The following is a 21087-nucleotide window of genomic DNA, read 5'->3' as shown; positions in this document are numbered from 1 at the left end:
GCTCTACCACTCGATCCCGGCCTCTGCTGTCCCCCAAGTTGTCTCTCGAACCTGTATCATGGCCGAACCGATCAGAAACAAGCGTTTGAACGATCTCGCCGCGGGTGCGCCCACCCCCCAGAACACCCCCGCGACTGCGACGAACTCGTACATCGATTCGCACGCCTCCTTGCCCACAATCAACACCATCCAGGAGGAAGGTATGTTAAAACTATTCACAGTGTTGTTTCTTCATGGTATAGAAGTGCTTCAGTGGCTTTGAACGGCTTTTTTGTGTGCTGGAGTATTGTGCTGCTCTTCACCTGCGACTATGTCTCCAGCTGGCGCGTGTAGCTAGCTCGCCCCATATTTTGTCATCCGTCCCCATCAACAAATTTACACCGGCTCTGTTCCGCAACGCACCACCCGGCCACTTCTCCGCAGGCATTCTACTGTTTTTTCGTCATGGGCGATCTACAGATCGGCTCCTTTTATTTCCGGCCGTCGGAGCGTCGGAGCAAGTTTATCCCTTTCTAATCGCAGATTTGGGTTCTCAGTTGTGGCGGCGCGCTCATTATTTTTTTTGTTGGGAGGAAGACTTTTGTCGCCAGTGGGCACCGCAATCACTTTTGCACACTTAAAAGACTCCAGCACGACTGAAGCACTCTTGCCAGAAAGCACATCTCCTTTTATTAACCAGACGTTTGAGTGCTAATCTTTAATCATCATGTCTACAGACAAAGCTGCTGTCGTCGCTGGTCTTAACAACCCTGCCCTGATCTCGATGATTCAGGGAAAGCTCGGTGGTCTCGTCGGTCGATCGTCGGGTTACATTGAGACCTTGCCCGCGCCGGTCCGCAACCGTGTCACCGGTCTCAAGGGACTCCAGAAGGAGTATGCCGATCTCGAGAGCGAATTCAGAAAAGAGAGCCTCGAGCTGGAGAAGAAGTACGCTGCCAAGTACAAGCCTCTGTTTGAGAAGCGTTCAAAGATTATCACTGGTGAAGTGGAGCCTACCGAGGCAGAGATAGAAGCTGGCAAGGAAGAGGAGGAGGATGAGGAGGAAGAGGAGGAAGAGGAGGAGGAGGAGGATGAGGAGAAGGACGAGGAGGAATTCAAGTCGCCAATTCCTGCTGATGCCAAGGGTATTCCCGAGTTCTGGCTCACAGCTATCAAGAACATTCCCTTGATTGCCGAGACTATCACTGAGCAGGACGAGGAGGCTCTGAAGTACCTTGTTGACATTCGTTCGGAGTTCATTGACCAGCCTGGATTCAAGCTGCTGTTTGACTTTGCTGAGAACGAGTTCTTCACCAACAAGACTCTCACCAAGACATACTACTATCAGGATGAGACCACTCCTGATGGAGACTACATCTACGACCATGCTGATGGCGACAAGATTGAGTGGAAGGCGAACAAGAACTTGACGGTCAAGATTGAGAAGAAGAAGCAGAGAAATAAGCACACAAAGGCCACTCGCACGGTCGAGAAGGTTATCCCGACCGAGAGCTTCTTCAACTTCTTCAGCCCGCCTATTGCGCCCGAGGATGAGGATGACGAGGATATCCCAGAGGACCTCGAGGAGAGATTGCAGCTCGACTACCACCTCGGAGAGGAGATCAAGGACAAGTTGATCCCGCGTGCGATTGACTGGTACACGGGCAAGGCGCTTGACTTTGACTTTGACGACTTTGACCCGGATGACTTGGATGACTTCGATGATGAGGATGATGTTGATGACGATGATGACGACGATGACGACGACGATGACGACGAGGACGGAGATGCTAAGCCGAAGCAGGAGGCTGCTGAGTGCAAGCAGTCGTAAGTCAGTGTTGTGCGTTGGCTCAGTCCGATTGTAGTTAGACAGAGTGGGAGCGAGTAGGAGACGAAATAATTGTTGAAAAAATTCGGTGAAGGAGATGATGAATGAGCGAGTGCTTTTGATTGTTACGTTGTCATTGTTTCATTACTGTATAAATCAATCTGTCTATATATATGCATAGACACATATATGCTAATTGAATGCTGCTGTTTGTCTGATACTATAAAGTGAATGAATGCCCCGGAGTCGAGCCAGATCCAGAAGCAGGAAGATTTTGGATAAAGTTGCAGAGTCATCGAGCTCGTCTAAGAGTCTGAGACGAGTCGGAGGTGATTGTGAGATAGCAATGATAACAGTTGAGTGTAGATATAGCTATATAACTATACAACCATTATCCAACTAATATACTCTTTCTGTTCTCTAATATAATATACACATACAATCCGTACATTTGTTTAACAAAACATGAAATAAAAAACAGAAAAGTGGCTGTGCACAATTATGGCGCAATCGACTGCACTGCCACGTGAGGCTGGTGGCGCTGACTCTTGCAAGCAGTTTCTTCGAGGCGCAGAAAAAAATACATCGCCAGTCGCGCTCCATCCTCTTCCCCATCTTTCCACTTTCCAGGCATCCGCATACACTGCAACGGAAAAAGGAACAATACAGCAAAGAATCAACAATGACGTCGCCTAAATACATCAACTCCGAGCTGTCGAATCAGTTCCAGAACGCGGTGAAGATGAGCACTTCGCCCTCGGCTTCTTTCATGCCGGGCGGGTCTCCCAGTCAATTCGCTGGCTCGCCGCCGTCGTCGTACTTCCCTGCTGCTGCGAGCCGTCGCGCGTCGATGAAGACGCCGGCGCCGAAGCTGCTCAAGCCGTTTGCGACTGAGGATATCAAGATCTTGCTGCTGGAGAACGTGAACCAGGCTGCGGTTGAGATGCTCCAGTCTCAGGGCTACCAGGTTGAGTTCCACAAGACTTCATTAAACGAGGACGAGCTCATTGAGAAGATCAGGTGTGTATTTGGACTGCAGACTTGCATGTTATTTTTATTTCGTGCGTTGAAAGAACTAGCATAGCTAACACGACAGCTTAGGGACGTTCACGCTATTGGTATTCGCTCAAAGACCAAGCTGACAGCGAGGGTGATGGCAGAGGCGCGTAACCTCGTCGTCATTGGCTGCTTCTGCATTGGCGTCAACCAGGTTGACCTCGAATGGGCCGCCAAGCACGGAATCGCGGTTTTCAACTCGCCGTTCTCGAACTCGCGATCGGTTGCCGAGCTAGTGATTGGCGAGATCATTGCGCTCGCCCGTCAGTTCACCGACCGCTCCAACGAGCTCCACCAGGGAATCTGGAACAAGGTCAGCGCTGGATGCTGGGAGATCCGTGGCAAGACACTCGGAATCGTGGGCTACGGACACATTGGTGCGCAGTTGTCTGTCTTGGCCGAGTCGATGGGCATGTCTGTAGTGTACTACGACGTCCTGCCGATTATGTCGCTCGGCATGGCGAAGCAGGTCAACACGCTCGACGAGCTGTGCAGGGAGGCCGACTTTGTGACTTTGCACGTGCCTGCCCTGCCAGAGACCGAGAACATGATCAGCGCGCCGCAGTTGGCAGCGATGAAGAACGGCAGCTATCTGATCAATTGCTCGCGCGGCACTGTTGTCGATATCCCGGCGCTGATTGACGCGATGAAGACGGGCAAGCTTGCGGGTGCGTCGCTGGATGTGTACCCGAACGAGCCGGCGAAGAACGGCCCGTACTTTGACACTGCGCTGAACGCGTGGTTCGAGCCGCTGAGCAAGCTCAAGAACTTGATTTTGACGCCGCATATCGGTGGCAGCACCGAGGAGGCGCAGTCGGCGATCGGTGTCGAGGTCGGCCAGGCGCTGATCAAGTACATCAACGAGGGCAGCACGATCGGCGCGGTGAACTTCCCCGAGGTGTCGCTTCGCTCGCTGACGCTCGAGGACGAGAACCATGTGCGCGTGCTGTACGTGCACTCGAACGTGCCCGGTGTGCTCCGCACCGTCAACGAGATCTTTGCCGAGCACAACATCGACAAGCAGTTTTCCGAGTCGCGGGGCGACATCGCGTACTTGATGGCCGATATCTCGGGCGTCAATGCCGAGGACATCCGCGAGCTGTACGACAAGCTCGAGCGAACGCCGTTCAAGATCTTGACGCGTCTGCTGTACTAAGCGTGAGGAGAGCGTGTAGATAGGAGAGGGAGAGTGAGAGAGTAAAAAGGAAAGAGGGTGTATGAGATTACTACGGATTTGTGTTTGTTTTTGGACAAAAGACAAAAAAAGGGAGGGATTGGATGGTATTATGTCGATAGAGATATCTCTCTGTTGTTGTTAATTTAGTAGATTCGGTATATATATAAGTGATTGTCAAAAAGACGAATAAAAGTTGAACTGTTTGTTTCTGCAAAATCATTGTTGATGGTTGACAAAACGAGTGGGATGTTGGACGGCTGCGGGCTGCCGATGGGCTGTCGGAAGAGTGCGGCAAGCGAGCATCCGAGGAGGGTGCTCGCACTGTTTTCACAACACGTTCGCGGCAGCAGATGCTGTTTATTTCTTGCAATTGAGCTGTGTATTTATCAATCAATAATTGCTACAAGTAAATGCAGCAGAAACCAGACAGTTGTGACCAAATCCACTCGATAAGTGCTGACTGACATCCCTCAGGGTTTCGTACGAGACGGACATCCGGCAGGCTTCCAATGAACGCTCGCCGCAATCCCGGTTCAGGCACTCACCGCCTCCTCTCGCTCTTCCTCTCCTTCCCTCTTCCCCATCCCCCGTCCCCTCCCCATCTCCTCCTCTTCCTCCTTCTGTCTCTCTCTATACCTCTACAATGCATCTTCTCCGTGCTGCGCGCCAAGGTGCCTCGTGAGTCTCCCCTAAAATCCCCTCTCGGGCCCTTTCAGATCATCTGGCGCTTGCCGACTGACCCCTCCTCCTCTTCTGCCCTCACAGTCTCGCCGGTGTCTCCCGCCGCGCTTTCTCCTCGTCCTCCGTTCGTGCCGGCTACGAAGACACCGTCAACAACCTCAAAATCAACGCCGACACCAAGGTCCTTTTCCAAGATAAGTGGCCTCCTCCTCTTCCCTCTGTTATCTCTTTCCTGCGCCGCGTCGGTCCGGATGGATGAGGGGCTTCGTCCCCACATCCGAGGCATTCCTTTCTTGCTGAGTTCCGAGTCCTCGACACTCACTCAATTGCATCGTATTTTATTGTTTTATTGTATATTCACGAGCTGCATTCAATTGCTCTCATCCGTGCTTTTATAGTGCTTTTTGCCCTCTTTTTCTCTTCGTTGTTTTTGTTTTCACGTTTTGTTTTTCACTTCTCTCGCGCGCGCTCTTTTTTTTTTCTCTCTCGTCCATCATTTCGCCTCACCAGTCCTAACGCTTTTTTCTTCCGCCGCTATACGATTCACTGGCAAACAGGGTACTTTCCATGCTACGCAGGCCATAGAATATGGAACCAAAGTCATCGGTGGAACCAACCCCAAGAAGGCTGGTCAGACCCACTTGGGTCTGCCCATCTTCGGAACCGTTGAAGAGGCAGTCAAGGAGACTGGTGGTGAGTGTTTACTTGGCGACTATCTCTCGACTCAATTCGGATGCTAAGTTGGTTTTTATGTATAGCTTCGGCCTCTGCTATCTTCGTCCCTCCCCCTCTCGCTGCGGCTTCTATCGAAGAGGCCATTGCTGCTGAGCTTCCGCTGGTCGTTTGCATCACTGAGGGAATCCCCCAGTACGTACCTTTATTTCTGCAGATTTTAGTTATTTGGATGGAGATAGCTAACACTGTTGTAGACACGACATGGTTCGCGTGGTCGACATGTTGAAAACCCAGAGCAAGACCCGCTTGGTCGGTCCTAACTGCCCTGGTATCATGTACGCTCACCTCTGAAATTCTTCTCTTCTTATACATCAGAATCCACGATACTGACATATCACTCAGTGCTCCGGAGCAATGCAAGATTGGAATTATGCCTTCTTACATCCACAAGCGCGGGCGCATTGGCATCGTTTCTCGTTCCGGCACTCTCACCTACGAGGCCGTCAACCAGACCACCAACGTCGGTCTCGGCCAGTCCCTTGTCATCGGAATCGGTGGTGATCCCTTCTCGGGCACCAACTTCATCGACGCCCTCAAGGTCTTCCTTGAGGACGACGGAACCGACGGAATCATCATGATCGGTGAGATCGGTGGTTCGGCCGAGGAAGAGGCCGCCGAGTACCTCAAGCAGTACAACTTGACCCGCGCCCAGCCCAAGCCCGTCTGCTCCTTCATCGCCGGTGTGTCTGCTCCCCCCGGCCGCCGAATGGGTCACGCCGGTGCCATTATCTCCGGAGGTAAGGGCGGTGCTTCATCCAAGATCGCGTCCTTGACCGCTGCTGGTGTTGCGGTCGAGAAGTCGCCTGCTCGTCTCGGAAAGACTTTGTACGAGGAGTTTGTCAAGTACGACTTGTTGTAAAAACCTCTTTTTTGTGTGATTGATGTCTGAGAGGGTGCCGGGTTCGTAGTATAGTCCTGTTCAAGTCATGTACCCGACATGCTGCTACCGCGTAAACTCTTCTTGTCTTTCTATATATCTATCTATATATCTTTCTGCTATCTTTTATCTTTTCTTATATTATACTATTTTTTGTAGTTAGTTTTCATATTCCTATTTTACATAGTATAGTGCATGATATAAAAAAATTTACAGAAAATCACCGACGACTGTGTCGTAGGTTTTTTTGTTTACTATATTATTCGTGGGTTTGATTTCGTTTTTTGAGAGACTGTTGAAGTAATAGTTATAGAAATTATGAGTGTGCGATAAGAGGATTTGTGTAGAGACCAATAATAAACGAATTGATGGTTGTGATATAATGCTGAGTTGATTATTTGATATTCAACAAATCCATGGACTAAAAAAAATCAATAAAAAAAATGATAAAACCTACTGAACACCCACCACCTCGTCAACACGATACCAGCTTTCAACCATATATTCACCAAAAAGATCAGATATAGACTATAATCGAACTACTGCACAATGACTGAATAAAAGACAATGAGTTTTAATGCAATATGGTAATATACACACGCCCCTACAAACACAAACACACAAACAACACACAAATACACATACACATACACATACACATAAACAACTAGATGAAAACAGATTCAATTCACCGGCTCTCGAGAGCGACTGCCTGAGGAGCGGGTGCTACGTCCGTCATCGGGATATCCCGATTTGTTTTCCTGTACTTGAGAACAACAGTAAGCGACGGCTTCTCTGCGTCGACAAACACGTCCTTATCTTCGTCATCCTCCTCCGCGCCGTTGGGGTACACGTACTGCTGACGACCGGCCGAGGCAGTCTTGCGCACTTCTCGCTTGGATGATGACTCGGCAGTATCTTCGTCGCTGATGTCGGGCACGCCCGGATCGATGAACGCAGCAGGAACAGGAGGTTTTCGGCTCGCGCGCCCGGAAGCGGTGGTATACACTTTGGTCGCGCTTGCTTTCCGCTCAACCTCCTCCTCCTCCTCCTCGTCTCCGTATTCGTCCTCTTCTTCCTCTTCCCCGACAACTCCCCCGTCATTCGTATAATTCACCTTCTTCCCGCGCGTGCGCCCGCTATACAGACCCGTATCCGCAGCCTGCATCTCGTCATACTGCCGCTTCAGCATGCGCTGATCCCGCTTCCGCCGCTTAAGTTCGCTGGCTTCGAGACGCGGCAGCTCCTCCGTCAGACTCTCGACCAGCGCTTTAGCGTTGCGCGACGTGTCGGTTTCGGAGAGCTTGTCGACAAATTCTTTGAATTCGGCGAAGGTGCTCGCGACTGGGGTCCAGTTCACGAGGCGTTGGCGAGGGTTGGTTTCACAGAATAGCCGGAAGCGCGTGTCGTCTATATTCAATAGTCAGTATTCGAAAGAACAAATAAGTAAAAAACCAGAGAATACCCACTTTCACCCTCGATGAGGTAATATCGCTTTCGCTCGGAATCAAGACCAATAGGAAGCACAGCGAGCGGCGAAGCGCTGTCGTCGTCAGTTCGCTGTTGCGAGTACCCCTGCACAAGCACCTGACGAACAGCCTCGCTCGCAGTCAGCGACCAATGCACGAGCGCGACAAGCACTTCCAGCCGCGCTTCCCAGGTCATTGTGTGGAACGTCAGTCCACCGACAAACGGACCGGTGGGGTTCAGCGGCCCCCAGTACGCAGGTCCATAGGTACTAACTGCTTCATCCATCGGCCGCGCAAAATGCGCTGGCTCGACGTTCTTCTTGCGATTGAGCACGAGCGAGAGCGTGCGGCAGAGGAAGCCGAGTACCGCGGGACTCGCAGGCGATGAAACAAGACCTTCTTCGAAATCCTGCGGGCCGAGATCGGGGAAGCCCGCGTAGACTTCGGCGAATCGCGCACGAAACATGACCAGGAACGAGATCTCGGGTGCGTACATTGGCTCACGCGGGTTTGGAATCAGACGTTTGCGCTCAGGCTTCTTTGTTTCAGAATTCTCTTTGCCATCGCTCGGTTTTTGGTCTTCTGCTTGGGACTCACTCTTTACCGCGTCTGGAACCGCTTTGTCGTCCTCCTCATCGTCATCGCCCTCATCGTCAAGATCAGAATTGTTAAGCAGAAATTCGGGTTCAAAGTCAGAAGGCGGAGACGAAAGCTCGCCAGAAGACGAACCGGCAGCGGCATCGCCGCTCGCACTTGGTGCCGGACTGGCGATGCTGGAGGCGAGAGGAGAAGGGGCGGCACTGCCGCCAGCCGAGGACGGCGTCGAGACGTGCTTGAATATAGGATTCGCCAGTTTTGTGGTGTTTGGTTTGCGCGGCCGCCGCTGAGTTTTGACGACAGCAGGCGCGGGGGATGAGGTATTTTGCTTGCGAGCCGCGGGCTTGCGACCGCCTCGAGACCTGCTCTTGGGGTTTCTGCTGCCTATAGTGCTGGAGTTGAAGGAGGTGGAGCCCGCGTCGTCGTCGTCATCAGACATGATCTCGTCCAGGACCGAGGAGAACTTCGACGGCTGACCGTCCTGCGACTTTGTCTGCGCGTCGGAGGACACAGGGTCGGCCTTTGAGGCCGCGACCGCGGCGGCGAAGATGTCTTCGTCGCGCGGGCGGTCGGTGAAGGGTACGCGGGGCGCGACGGGCTGAGGGCGGAAGTCGAGAGTGGCCTGGCGATTTTTCCGCGGGCGCGACTGCGTCTTGGGCTTTGATGCGGGGACCGGGGAGGAGAGCAGGGCCGGGGGCGGGGAGAGCGAGGAGTCGCTGTCGAAGCCGGAGGAGGTGGACATGGTTTTTTGAAAATGGCCGGCGTCGCGTCGCGGGGTTGGCGGGGTGGAGGGGTAGATAGAGAGGGATAGGAGGCGCGGACGGGGGCTAGAAGGGAGGGAAAAGCAGGGAGAAGGAGTCAGGAGGGAGAAGAAGAAGGGCAGAGATGAGAGAGAAGAGAAGGCCGCGAAGGAGAAAGGAATTGAGCGATGATATCATAGAATGAAATAAAAAGCTTTAAAAAAATTGAAACGCTGAAAAGGGAAGCGTGTTGAGGATCACTGCGCACGCGTGTTGAGGATCACGCGTCGGAGATTCAGTAACGCGGCAGAGAAAGCAGATAAGGCAAACAAATGTGATTGATTGAAGCAAGCCGCCTCTGCAAATGTGAGGTCTGAGGACAGGCCACGCCGGGAGGCACTGCAGGGCTGCGCAGCGACGACAAAGACACGACAGCGTTTTGATTCTGGTTGTTTGCTTTGATGTCGACTCTGTATTTCGTGATTGCAGAAGTAGAAGTGGATGCTCGACGGCGTAAAGGGGAAGGAAGGGGAGGCAGCGGTGTGCAGCAAGTCGCGCCATTCTCCTTGCGACCTCTCGTGGATTCTCTCTGGACAAAAGACAGAAGATACTCACGTAGAATAATAAAATAGCAGACGCGGAATATATCGACGGATATCTGCAACAAACCAGCAGGAAGGAGCAGAACTACAGCATGCAGCAAAGAGCGCGAAGAAGAAGAAGATCAGCGAGAAACAACAAAAGAAGAAGAAAAACAAATTTAATTCGTCAGCTGTCGGCTGCTTTCGTAAACCAAACTGGTTTTGAGTCGAGCCAATTACACTATTTTAACGCATCTACTGCTGCCCGGCCTCGAGGCACACGTACTTTGTCTTATCTTGCGCTGTGTTTTGCTGCTGGTTCTGCTGTTTTAGTGTATTTACCGTCTATATTCTATATATTCTATCTACTATTTATTCATCAGATATAACTACCTTCTCTCATCGTCATCTCCTCTCCTGGCTGGTGGGTGGGAGCACTACCAAAACCACCCCGGGTAAACACAACCCCAAACCTGATCCCGCCCAAACCACCGTCAAACCTCTACTCTCCCAACTCTCAATAACTATTCCCATCATATTCACCCATGTCGTCCTCTCCAGAGCCCGGCCCGCAGTTACCTGCCGAACCCGCGTCCGAAGCAGTCTTTGAAGTTGCCCAGGATGCGACGCAGGCGCCTGACAGGCCGCTGAAGCGCTCTGCGCAGCCGAACGACGACGAAGGCGAAGAAGTCGTCAACGTGCTCGAGCTCGAGCAGGATCCCTCTGCGACCACGGAAGACAACCCCCCCGCAGATGGCGAGGAGCAGTCGACTGAACTGACAAAGACGAAAAAGCACAAGGACAAGAAGAAGAAGAAAGATAAAAACAAACCGCGGCCGGCGCGTCCCCAGGCTGATCTCGCATCGATGAAAGATCGCCCGCCGCAGCAGACCGGCACGGTCTTTAATATCTGGTACAACAAATGGAGCGGAGGCGACAGAGAGGACAAGTACGCCGCCAAGGGCAAAGCCGAAGGACGATGCAACGTCGCTCGTGATTCGGGATACACAAAGGCAGATAAAGTCCCCGGCTCTTATTTCTGCATCTTCTTTGCTCGCGGCGTGTGTCCGCTGGGCAAGAACTGCAACTATCTACATCGCCTGCCGACAGTCACAGATATGTTTGATCCGAGCGTCGACTGCTTCGGCCGCGACAAGCACGCAGACTATAGAGACGATATGGATGGCGTCGGCAGTTTCCAGCGGCAAAACAGAACAATCTACATCGGCCGCATCTTTGTCTCTGACGATATCGAAGAAGTCGTCGCTCGCCATTTCGCAGAGTGGGGCGACATCGAACGAAGTATGTATCTCCTTCTCTATTTCCATGCCACTCGTAACTTTATACTGATCACCTCGTTGTAGTCCGGGTACTCAACTCCCGCGGCGTCGCATTCGTAACCTACGTCAACGAAGCAAACGCCCAATTCGCAAAAGAAGCAATGTCCTGCCAATCCCTCGACCACGACGAGATCCTCAACGTCCGCTGGGCGTCCGTCGACCCGAACCCGCTCGCGAAAGCACGCGAGCAACGCCGCGTCGAAGAACAAGCGGCCGAGGCGGTCAAGAAGTTGCTGCCGCCTGATTTTCTGGAAAAATTACAGCGCGAACAGAGTACCGCGCTTCAGCCGGCAAAGAGACGCAAGTACTGATTGTCGCATCTAAAAGTCGGTTTCATTTACTACTATGGAGTTCTTTGATTTTCCTTGTCATGTATACTAGATTACAGAACCAGTGTATAATAATATTCATTTCGTTAAATTACAAGTTATGAGTATGACTACAGTACAATGAAGCAAGAAATAATATATAAAGACCCCTCACCTCTGCAAGTCCAAGATTATCACCTTCTCCGTCCGAAACGAAAAAACAATCGCCTGCTTCGCACCTTTCTCCGCCTCCGCCACCAGCGCGTCCAGCAACCGACCCATATACTGTCTCTGCGACGCCGGCGCGGCATTCACAATCTTCCGCCACCCCTCGGTCTGGATCAGCGGACACGCAGGGATAAGCGACATCAGCTCGTTCTTGAAATCGACCGCAAACACGGGCGCGTCCGAAAGCGACGCGATCGTGCTCGACACCGCCTCGTGCGCACGCTCGTCAATCAGTCGCTTGTTGAGCTTCCGCGCGCCACCCTTGTTTTGCTTCGCGTTCTTCTCGTACCGTTCGAGGTCGTTGGTGATTATCGTCACATCCTGGATCATCCCGCCGCTGCCGTGGTGTCTCGCCGCCGACCCGCTGTAGCTGTAGCTCCCGCTCCCGCCACCGCCGCCGCCGCTTCCACCACCGCCTCCGTTGCCACTGCCCGAGCCGCCGCCGCTGCCACTGCCGCTACTTCCGCCGACGCCAATGCCACCGAGCCCGATACCGCCGCCGGCGCCGGAAAGAAGATATCGCGACGAGTGTGCCTGGATCTCGGGCAGCAAGTAGCCCACCAGCTCGGACGAGTCGAGGTCCTCGTCGTCGCGCGTGCGCGACATGTTTTTCACTTTCAAAGGCTTGAAGGTCGCGTGCGAGGTACTAGCCTGCGACTTTACAATCACGACCCAGTTCATACCGGACGCGCGCGCGTACGAGAGCAAGCTATCCGTAGACGAGCCGACGGCTGCCAACTCGGCCGTGATACCGACCGCCCAGAGATCCTTCGCGGCCTCGACAGCCATTTTGCGGGTCGCGATATCGACCGACGAGCACACGACTAAGACGTCGCAGACTGATGTCGAGAGGTTATAGTGATTATTGCTACCGCTGTGATAGCTGCTGCCGTTCACCACGTTCGCGCCGCTGTTGCTGTTGCTCGCTGCGGCACTGCTGCCTCCGCCTCCGACCATCGACTCAGCGCGCGGATTCATAGCCGCCAGATACTCCCACACGAGATTGAACCCGACAGCACCGACCTGCCGATCGTTGAGCATCGAATGATGATAAAACTTGATCAGACTATCATATCGTCCGCCGCACGCGAGCACACGGTTCTTCAACCGTTCTTCGATCGCGACCTGGAACATGACGCCGTGGCGGTAGTAGCGCTCGTTATAGTTGCTCAGCGGGGCCAGATAGATCCGCTTGCTGATCCCGAAACTCTTCATGAACTGATCGACCTTGCGGAGGTGGCTTGCCACGTAGCTGAAGTGGTCGTTCGTATAGCGTGAGGACTCGAATAGCGTCGCAATGCGCGATAATCCTTTGTCGATGCTCTCTGCAACACAAAACATGAGTACTAGCCCAAAGATAATTTTCGAGACAAAACCATCCGGACTTACCTCTGAAATTAAACCTCTCGAGATCCGCCAAGGCAGCAGAGGAGATTGTGGACTTTTGCTTCAGTTCGTTCTTGACATCCTTCATGCTGACGGAAACTCCAACCTTACTCAACAGAAGAATCAAGCTCGGCCGCTGAGCCTGATTGATGCGGCACGCATCCAGAATCATATCCCTGTAGTCGATTTCCGTTAGCCTCTGTAGATGAAACAGAATAATAAAAACAAAGAGAGCTCACAGCAAATCAGCATGATTGATCGAAAAGCAAGCAAACTGCCGTTTCGTCGGAAAGAACTCGTCAACAATCTCATCAAGCACCTTCATGACCTCCGCCTCTGCGATCGCGAAATCCGCCTGATCGGTCGACAACACGTCGAAATCGACCTCTCCAAAGCCGCGGGGTTCGCCTCCGCCCGACGGATCTTCGGACCGGTATACGCTTCCGAACGAGAAACTTCTGCGGTACGGAGGACGGGCGCGGGCGAGCATTCGCGCATTGGGGAGTGTGAGATCGAATGGTAGTTGCAGGACTGTGCCAGACACATCGAGAAGGACGAACCGGTTCGGGAGGTTGTAGATTGGAGATTTGGGGAACACGACGGACTGGCTCGGCACCTCGACTGCACCGTGGTGACGGAAGATCGCAGTCAGCTTGGATTTGATTTGGCCGCGGAGAACAAGCTCGTTCACGCTTTGGAACCGAGGAGGTTTATCGTAGAGTGCGTCCTTGACATGGTCATGGGCTCTGGAAAACAGCGCGTCGCGAACTTGCGATAGCCACGGTGACCCAGGATCCGTCAGACTGCGCAGCGTTTGCTGGATCATCTCGTCCTCAACGAGTACGGGTAGTTGTCCGGATTGCAGCAGGTCAGCAGCACTAGGCCGCTTGGCAGGCTCATGGTCCAAGAGACTGGTGATTATGCTCTCCTCGAGCCGTCGACCGACGGGGAAATCAGGCGGGAAAATCACAGACTTTCGACGCAGACGAAGCAGGACCTGCACGCGCTCCATACCGGTCTGCATTCGGTAGCACATCTCAAAGAAGATGATGCCAAGAGAGTACATATCGACTTTCTCGTTGTAATTTCCGTCACCAATCGCCTCTGCCGCCACGTAGAGCGTGGTGCCGACATCTGACGTCAGATCGTCGCCCACCGGCGTCGTACCGCTCGATGCCTTTTCACTGTGCACATTTTTCGCCAACCCAAAGTCTCCAATCTTCACGTTCTGCGCTTGGTCAATGAAAATATTCGTGGGCTTGAGATCACGGTGAATGATTCCGAGACTGTGGATATGATTGAGAGCCTCGAGAATCTGCCGAAAAAGTCGCCAGTAATCATCCGGGTTTTGGTACAGATTGTCTCTGATCAAATCCTGCAGGGTGTGTTTCTCGCAGTACTCCATCTGGATGAACAAAGTACTGCGAACGTACTGTGCTAAACTCTCAGACTGCCGATGCCGACGGGTAAACTCCTGTATTGACGCCGCCGCCGCCGTCGTCGATGTTGCGGTTGATCCGGGAGCCGGAGAGCTAGTGCCGCGACATCTACCACCGGTTTCGTCGTTGTCGCTGTCGTAGCCAAATTCGATGTTTAGATCTTGCATCGAGTTTGACATAATGTCAAGCCCGCTCATCGAATCAAGTCCGCTCATAGAGTCAAACTCCTGCGTAGAATGCAATTTCCGGTCGTCGTCGTCGTCATCGTCGTCGTCGTCATTATCTTCACTATCGAATGTCGCTCCGAGATCTTCAAAGTCGTCACTATCCTCATCATTCGTGACCGCGACCTCGCTGCCGTATGAGAGATCTTCCTCGAGCCAGGCGGTGAAGTAACGAACGACGTACTGGTTCGATAACCGTGAGAGCAGCATGACTTCGCTGAGAATGCTCGTCAGCTTATCCTGCGTATGATGAATCTTCTTGATTGCGTAAAACCGCCCATCGAGCCGGTTTCGAGCACGCACGACTTCGCCGTACGCTCCCTTTCCGAGTAATTGAGCTTCTTCGAAATCCTGCAGATACCGCGAATGAGCGACTACATCGTCGCGGCCAAAAAATCTCGTGCTTCGACCGTCGACTGAGGAGCTTGCGCGCCTTGCCATCGGCATGCTGCCGGATATAGGTTGTAGCTGCATCTGCTGCTGAGCAGCAAAACCGCTGCTGTTTCCACCCGGGATCTGCAACGACGGAGCCAAGTTCAAGACCGCAGACGGAGCGCTGTTGCGGAGAAATTGCGACGGTAGAAGCTCAAACGCCGACGGTCGCTTCTTTGGATTCGGCTTGAAGATGCGGGTCATAAAGTCATGCACAGGTTCGGGCAGTTCAACGTCCGTTAGGAGAGTATAAGGAGATTCGAATTCACTTGTGACCGACTTGCCAAACAGCATCTGCGTGAAAATAATGCCAAAGTCCCAGATATCCGACTTGCGACTCGGCCGCGTGCCGTCTTCGGCACTGAGCTCTGGCGCAGGCCATCGTTTGGGGATGAGGCTTTTGGCGCCACTGTTGGCTGTGAAAGGATGTGCAGTGTCCATCTCTTCAAGCCGCGAATAGTAACTCACATTAGAAATCTTTGCAATCGTTCGAGAAAGAGCATAGTCGCGGAAGAGTCCGATCGACCGCAGATCGAGAGTCTTGTGATAAAATCCCCGCTTGTGGAGATCTTCAAGACCCTCTAAGAGCTGGATAGTCCACTCGCGCGCGACGTTGACGGCGACGGTGCCGACGGTGGTCAGCAAATCTTCGAGCGCGCCAAGGTCGGGATAGTCGGTCAGGATCTGAATCATCCAGCCGTCCTCGCGACGATCGATCTTGAACTCATACACGGACGAGACGTAGTCGTGGCGGAAGAGCTTGAGCGCGTTGAGATCTTCTTCGAGAGACTCTAGCTGGCGCTTGCCATCCGAAGAGTTCCAGAACTCGTCTCGGATCTCGACCTCGTGCAGCAAAAACGTGGCATCGGAATCTTTAGTGCGACCCGGGACGGCCGGCCTGACGATGTACTGTTTCCCAAGCGGACAATGGCTGACGATCGGAACTTTGCCGGTGACCTGCCTGAATGAGATGGTGGATCCATCTGATACTTTGGCTTTGATTATGCGATCGAATACGACGGCGGTTGCCTCCGTGAGCTCTTCATCTGGAATGACAGGGTTTGCGCCGTTGCGATTCTTCTCCTTGTCCTGCCGCCGACGTATTTCTTCGCTAATCATCTCGACCAGCACTCTTTCTTCCTCCTTGTTTGTTTGCTCGATTCTCTTTCGCTCGGCTTCAGCGCGCTTCTTCTCATTAGCTGTTTGCTCGGCCATGCGTTTCGCGCGCTCTTCTTCAAGACTTTTGTTGTTGAGTGAATCGAGAATGACCTCGAGACGTTCTTGCACACTTGAGGCGATCTCAAAGATCATTTGCTCGCCGAGCAGCTCTTTGGTTCGTGCATTGACGTACTGACTGATCTCTTTAACCTGTGCAGAGCGGATGTGTTTGGGATCTTCGACGGTGATCAAGGGGACTGAGCGAGGATAGGTGGCCGTCAGCTGGACTTTGAGTGTTAAAGAGGGCCCGTCGGTTCTTGATCCGTCTCCGTGAGCGTGTAAGCGGATGTTGAACGAGGGACTTGCTGCTTTCTGGTTTGAATATGTTAATATCAGTATCTTGCCGCTTTGTTATTACTTCAGATCAATTAAGACCACTCACATTCCATGCAGAGCTCGCTTTGTTTTCAGAGAAGTCGGAGAGGTAGATTGCGCGTAGGACTTCGACCTCATTGTTTTGAGTTTCAGTGTAATAGTCGCTTGCTTGCTGTGCTGTTGCCGGATCAGAAGAAGACGCGGAAGGTTCGGTTGCTGATGCAGTGGTGGTTGGCTTGGATGCAGGTGTTGTTGATGTAGCTGTTGAAGATGGCGCGGATTGATGATGCTTCTTCCTCGCCATGCTGGATCATTCAGGAATGCAGGAGATGGAGATCAAGTGGCGATGGTGTCAGATGCGAGAAAGATGTTACTGTGATGGATATTTCGATTCTGAAACGCTGCGATCCGACTAGAATAGTGATATTTTCGAAAGAGCAGCCAGAGCCTAGGTTGGCGGGTATAGATGAGCTCTATACATAAAATTGGATAATACGATTGGGAAAGAAGTGAGGAAGCTGCAGAGGGACGCAGGAAAGGTGGAGTAGCCAACGTGACCTGAGTGGAATGGCGGGAACAATCGGCTGGAAACGATTTGAGGGAGACAGGTGAAGGAGTGATTTTGATAGAATATAAAACACACTGTATTAACGTGCATAGCTCAGAAGCAGAGAGCGAGAGAAGAAGTTAGTTGCTAGATCTGAGAAGGAGTGGAGCAGGCTGGGATGGCGGGGAGAAAGACAAGGAATACGCACCCCGACGACCAGGAGCCGATTGCTTAAGCAGCCATGGCAGAGTAGATAAACACGAATTTGATAATAAATAAAGATAAGGATCTGCTAGACAGAAGCGATAGAAAGAGAGAGGGAGACCGAGAAGGAGACAGAGGCAGACTTATAAGAGTAATAGAGCTGAGGCGGCCGAGGAGCAATCTGAGCAGCGGTGAGCTGTACAGTGTCCGAGGTCGAAGTGGGAGTTAAGATTAAGGTTCAGGTCGAAAGTCTAAGTGCTGGACCTCTGCGGCTGGGTTGTTGGAGGCACCCGAAGCAGCGGTTCGACAGGTCCAAACTTGGCGGCCTGGTTGACTGACGAGAGAGATATTGAGGGAGGGAGTACTGGGCAGCTGATACAAATGACAATAACAATCGACTACCGAGTGAGTATAATCACTACTACTGAGATTGCGGGTAGTGTAGGTGGAGTCGATACACATGTCTGCTTTGAAGGAGAAAAGTGCTGTTAGTCACCAACACCTTCGTGACTCACGCGAGGCTTCTCGATAGTTGGAGCAGCGACGTGAGGACAACAGAAGAATACGTGTTCAGAAGACGAGGCTGAGCAGAGAGCAGACGCGAAAGGTGAGTAACAAGTCTAATTTAGAGCTGTGAGCCTGCTTGAGTCCTTTGATAGAGCTGTTAATAGTTGCATATATTTGATTAGTTTTGACAGCAGGTACCCAACTTCACCAACTAATGCCAGGGCAGGAAACACCGGCAGACGCACAGCTAATCGACTACCAGAGCACCTGCAGGCGCGGGCTTAGACTTTAGACTCGTGATTAGGTAACAGTAGACGGGTACATTACATAACCCACGTGAATACGCTTCGTCCATAACTAATCGCGATGCCGTCATAGCCTGGTGTCGGCTAACTCGGAAACCGGGGCGGAATGCATGATTCTACCACGACCGGAGCAGACGAGAGGGTGCTGGTGGGTTTCTGACGAGACAAAAGCAGAGAATGTGATGAGCAGAGGCAGCCGAACAGGCCGCGAGGGAATTCGGCGGACCAGGTGAGAAGTCCGGGTAGGATTGCAGTGACGACGATCGATATAAATATTTCGACCTGCAAACTATCCGTTTCGTCGCCGGCCCTTTTATATCGCTCGGCCTCCGCTCTTCTTATCTCCCTCTCTTTATCTCTTCTTCTTATATCTTTCCCTCTGTCCTTCAGATTCTTTTCTTCTTCCACATTGCTGTTGGACATTGCATCACCGTCGATCCTCTCTTATCACAGTTATAGTCACCGTCAGAATGCCAACTCTGCAGTCCGTGTTTCCGTCTCGATCGCCTGATCCTGCGATTATCGTACCGGCCACCGGCTCGACCGGCCCTGTCGTCGTCTCATTCGACACTCTCTCGAAACTCGTCGGCCAGGCCCGCAAGTTCATCGCCTCGCTCGATCTCGCGCCAGGCTCTGCTATCGCGATCGCGTTGCCAAACTCGCTCGAGTTTGTCGTTCTCTTCTTCGCGGTGTCTTACTCGGGCTATATTGCCGCACCACTTAATCCCGCGCTCAAGCAGTCCGAGTTTGAGTTCTACCTTGCTGACCTGTCGTGCCCGGTCGCGTTCGTGCCCAAGACTGCCGAACGCGAGGCGGTCATCAAGGCCGCGGCCAAGTCTGCCGATAATGTCCGCATCTTTGAGTTGGAGGCCTCGACTGAGAGTATTAATGTCAAGACCGGGGCGGGCGAGTCTGTTGGGTTGGGCTCGTTGCAGTCCAAGTCTGTGAGCGAGGCAAAGGCCGACGACGTTGCACTTGTACTCCATACTAGTGGAACCACCGGCCGACCTAAGAGTGTGTCAAATATATATGATTGTTCGAAATATGACGTTAATCAGACATAAACTAACTCATAATTATCTTTAGTCGTTCCTTTAACGCACACCAACTTGGCGACGTCGATCAGCAATATTGTGCAGACGTACAAGCTGACGAAGGCCGACCGAAGCATGCTGGTGATGCCACTCTTCCACGTCCACGGACTGCTCTGTGGCTTCCTCGCGCCTCTGTCGGTCGCATCGGGTGTGATTGTTCCGTTGAAGTTTTCCGCGCACTCGTTCTGGAAAGACTTTGTCGAGCTGGGAGCGAATTGGTATACAGCTGTGCCGACGATCCACCAGATCTTGCTGAAGAGTCCGTCTCCGTTTGACAATGGAGCGAAGGGACCGAATGTGCGGTTCATCCGATCGTGCTCGTCAGCGCTTGCGCCGGCGACGATGAAGCAGCTCGAGGAGCGGTTCAAGGCGCCGGTTCTTGAGGCGTATGCGATGACAGAGGCGAGCCACCAGATGACGTCGAACGACTTGCCTCCGGGAAAGCGCAAGAGTGGAAGCGTTGGGCGCGCGCAGGGGGTTGTCAAGGTCGCGATCTTGGACCAGGAAGGAAACGAGGTCAAGCAAGGTGGGGAGGGAGAGATTTGCGTAAAGGGAGCGAATGTGACGAAGGGGTACCGGAACAACGAGGCGGCGAACAAGAGCAGCTTCACGGCGTCGGGATTTTTCCGCACGGGCGATCAGGGCAAGCTGGACGCGGACGGGTTTGTGTACATCACGGGACGGATCAAGGAGCTGATCAACCGCGGGGGAGAGAAGATCTCGCCGCTGGAGCTGGATGCGCTGATGCTGGAGATCCCGGAGGTAGCGGAGGCGGTGTCGTTTGCGGTGCCGGATGAGATGTACGGACAGGAGGTGCATGCGACGGTGGTGGTGAAGCCGGGCGCGAAGCTGAGCGAGGGGGATGTGAAGAAGTTTATGTCGGAGAGGGTTGCCAAGTTCAAGGTGCCTAAGCGGGTGTACTTCACGGAGACGATGCCGAAGACGGCGACGGGGAAGATTCAGAGGAAGAACATTTCGGAGACGTTTTTCAAGCCGGAGGGAGAGGTGAAGGCGAAGGCGAAGTTGTGAGTATATGTATGAGTCTATGTATATATACCAGCGATAACCGATATCACATCAGTCTATAAGAGATACTTAACCCCACTGTATTATTCTGTCTCTAGCTGATTACTTAAAAATTGGAGTATCTGATGCACGCCACGGTAAGTGCGGCGGGAGGGCTACGGCGGTACGGGAGCGGAAGGATACCAAAGACAGGAATAAGGTTGCGTCGTCGTCGGCCCCAGCGCACGTTGCCGCGCCACGGCTGCGGCGCTGAGTCTGGAGCAAGTACATGCATTCAATGCATACTGAGGAGGAGGAGCAGTAGTGGAGACCGTGGTTGGAGAGGAGGAGGAGGAGAGTAAAAGAGTGGATGTGAAGAGGAGCAGAGGATGACTGAGCAGTAAGAGCACCAGCCTGCGCTGACTGCCTCAGTCTTCTCTCAACCCTCTCTACACAACAGCAACAGCTAATTCATCCACTCCGTACCCGACCCAATCTCCGTGCTCGTTCCCGCGAACCAAGCTTCAAGCTTCACTGCGCGCGACAAAAAGAGACAGGCACCGTCAAAGTATCTTCTAACAGCATCTTATTTTAAAGACCAAACTAGCTACAAACCCGCGTGCTCGTGCCCGCGTAGCACTCGTATCGACTCTTCGGCAGCCTGTATCATTAACCGTATCGGCCGCTGTCTGCTGCCCGAGCCTGTCTTCCGCAACTCCTCCTCTCCGCAGCAGCAGCATCCTCCTCCTGCAAACCGCTTCCGCGCGGTTCTCGCTGCTGCCCTCGTCCGCCGCCTTTGCTCGCCGCCGCCAGCC

The 21087-nt window shown here is 52.9% G+C and overlaps 7 protein-coding genes across 7 annotated transcripts; 5 read left to right on the top strand and 2 right to left on the bottom strand.

Moving 5' to 3' along the window:
* Positions 1-58: 58 nt before the first annotated feature.
* BZA70DRAFT_287230 (putative nucleosome assembly protein Nap1) lies at positions 59-1810 on the top strand (the record flags this gene model as incomplete). The annotated part of the gene is made up of 2 exons (XM_064913937.1): positions 59-200; positions 717-1810. 2 exons carry the CDS (start codon positions 59-61, stop codon positions 1808-1810), a joined length of 1236 nt encoding a protein of 411 aa, XP_064770926.1.
* Positions 1811-2296: 486 nt separating this feature from the next.
* Positions 2297-4284, top strand: BZA70DRAFT_29029 (3-phosphoglycerate dehydrogenase). The gene is made up of 2 exons (XM_064914199.1): positions 2297-2827; positions 2909-4284. The coding sequence occupies exons 1-2, from the start codon at positions 2490-2492 to the stop codon at positions 4017-4019; spliced, it is 1449 nt and encodes a 482-aa protein (XP_064770925.1). The 5' UTR covers positions 2297-2489; the 3' UTR covers positions 4020-4284.
* A 302-nt stretch (positions 4285-4586) lies between these two features.
* On the top strand, positions 4587-6746 carry BZA70DRAFT_272446 (succinyl-CoA synthetase-like protein). The gene is made up of 6 exons (XM_064911652.1): positions 4587-4718; positions 4806-4915; positions 5262-5414; positions 5480-5588; positions 5651-5731; positions 5799-6746. Exons 1-6 carry the CDS (start codon positions 4684-4686, stop codon positions 6313-6315), a joined length of 1005 nt encoding a protein of 334 aa, XP_064770924.1. The 5' UTR covers positions 4587-4683; the 3' UTR covers positions 6316-6746.
* Positions 6736-9248, bottom strand: BZA70DRAFT_29059 (uncharacterized protein). Its single transcript, XM_064914220.1, has 2 exons — positions 7803-9248; positions 6736-7743 (listed from the first exon to the last, which is right to left on the bottom strand). The coding sequence occupies exons 1-2, from the start codon at positions 9139-9141 to the stop codon at positions 7022-7024; spliced, it is 2061 nt and encodes a 686-aa protein (XP_064770923.1). The 5' UTR covers positions 9142-9248; the 3' UTR covers positions 6736-7021.
* Positions 9249-10113: 865 nt separating this feature from the next.
* Positions 10114-11456, top strand: BZA70DRAFT_272440 (uncharacterized protein). Its single transcript, XM_064911651.1, has 2 exons — positions 10114-11022; positions 11085-11456. Exons 1-2 carry the CDS (start codon positions 10266-10268, stop codon positions 11369-11371), a joined length of 1044 nt encoding a protein of 347 aa, XP_064770922.1. The 5' UTR covers positions 10114-10265; the 3' UTR covers positions 11372-11456.
* On the bottom strand, positions 11312-17196 carry BZA70DRAFT_28959 (uncharacterized protein). Its single transcript, XM_064914123.1, has 4 exons — positions 16678-17196; positions 13222-16607; positions 12986-13158; positions 11312-12921 (listed from the first exon to the last, which is right to left on the bottom strand). Exons 1-4 carry the CDS (start codon positions 16912-16914, stop codon positions 11540-11542), a joined length of 5178 nt encoding a protein of 1725 aa, XP_064770921.1. The 5' UTR covers positions 16915-17196; the 3' UTR covers positions 11312-11539.
* Positions 17197-18643: 1447 nt separating this feature from the next.
* Positions 18644-20296, top strand: BZA70DRAFT_233486 (uncharacterized protein; the record flags this gene model as incomplete). Its single annotated transcript, XM_064910260.1, has 2 exons — positions 18644-19187; positions 19260-20296. The coding sequence occupies 2 exons, from the start codon at positions 18644-18646 to the stop codon at positions 20294-20296; spliced, it is 1581 nt and encodes a 526-aa protein (XP_064770920.1).
* Between the last annotated feature and the right edge of the window lie 791 nt (positions 20297-21087).

The sequence above is a fragment of the Myxozyma melibiosi genome (assembly GCF_037950935.1).
Source record: "Myxozyma melibiosi strain Phaff 52-87 chromosome Unknown BZA70scaffold_1, whole genome shotgun sequence".
In the NCBI taxonomy this organism is placed as follows: Eukaryota; Fungi; Ascomycota; class Lipomycetes; order Lipomycetales; family Lipomycetaceae; genus Myxozyma; species Myxozyma melibiosi.
This window is presented reverse-complemented; position numbering and strand designations above follow the sequence as displayed.

Excerpts from the sequence above, each read along its gene's own strand:
- BZA70DRAFT_29029 (XM_064914199.1), top strand. The coding sequence starts at position 2,490 with ATGACGTCGCCTAAATACATCAACTCCGAGCTGTCGAATCAGTTCCAG. Across the intron at positions 2,828-2,908 it reads GAGCTCATTGAGAAGATCAG|GGACGTTCACGCTATTGGTA; the intron begins GTGTGTATTTGG and ends ACGACAGCTTAG.
- BZA70DRAFT_272446 (XM_064911652.1), top strand. The coding sequence starts at position 4,684 with ATGCATCTTCTCCGTGCTGCGCGCCAAGGTGCCTC. Across the intron at positions 4,719-4,805 it reads GCTGCGCGCCAAGGTGCCTC|TCTCGCCGGTGTCTCCCGCC; the intron begins GTGAGTCTCCCC and ends CTGCCCTCACAG. Across the intron at positions 5,732-5,798 it reads CCTAACTGCCCTGGTATCAT|TGCTCCGGAGCAATGCAAGA; the intron begins GTACGCTCACCT and ends CATATCACTCAG.
- BZA70DRAFT_29059 (XM_064914220.1), bottom strand. The coding sequence starts at position 9,141 with ATGTCCACCTCCTCCGGCTTCGACAGCGACTCCTCGCTCTCCCCGCCC. Across the intron at positions 7,744-7,802 it reads TTACCTCATCGAGGGTGAAA|ACGACACGCGCTTCCGGCTA; the intron begins GTGGGTATTCTC and ends TATTGAATATAG.
- BZA70DRAFT_272440 (XM_064911651.1), top strand. The coding sequence starts at position 10,266 with ATGTCGTCCTCTCCAGAGCCCGGCCCGCAGTTACCTGCCGAACCCGCG. Across the intron at positions 11,023-11,084 it reads GTGGGGCGACATCGAACGAA|TCCGGGTACTCAACTCCCGC; the intron begins GTATGTATCTCC and ends ACCTCGTTGTAG.
- BZA70DRAFT_28959 (XM_064914123.1), bottom strand. The coding sequence starts at position 16,914 with ATGGCGAGGAAGAAGCATCATCAATCCGCGCCATCTTCAACAGCTACA. Across the intron at positions 16,608-16,677 it reads AAGCGAGCTCTGCATGGAAT|AAAGCAGCAAGTCCCTCGTT; the intron begins GTGAGTGGTCTT and ends TATTCAAACCAG. Across the intron at positions 12,922-12,985 it reads CGAGAGGTTTAATTTCAGAG|AGAGCATCGACAAAGGATTA; the intron begins GTAAGTCCGGAT and ends TTTGTGTTGCAG.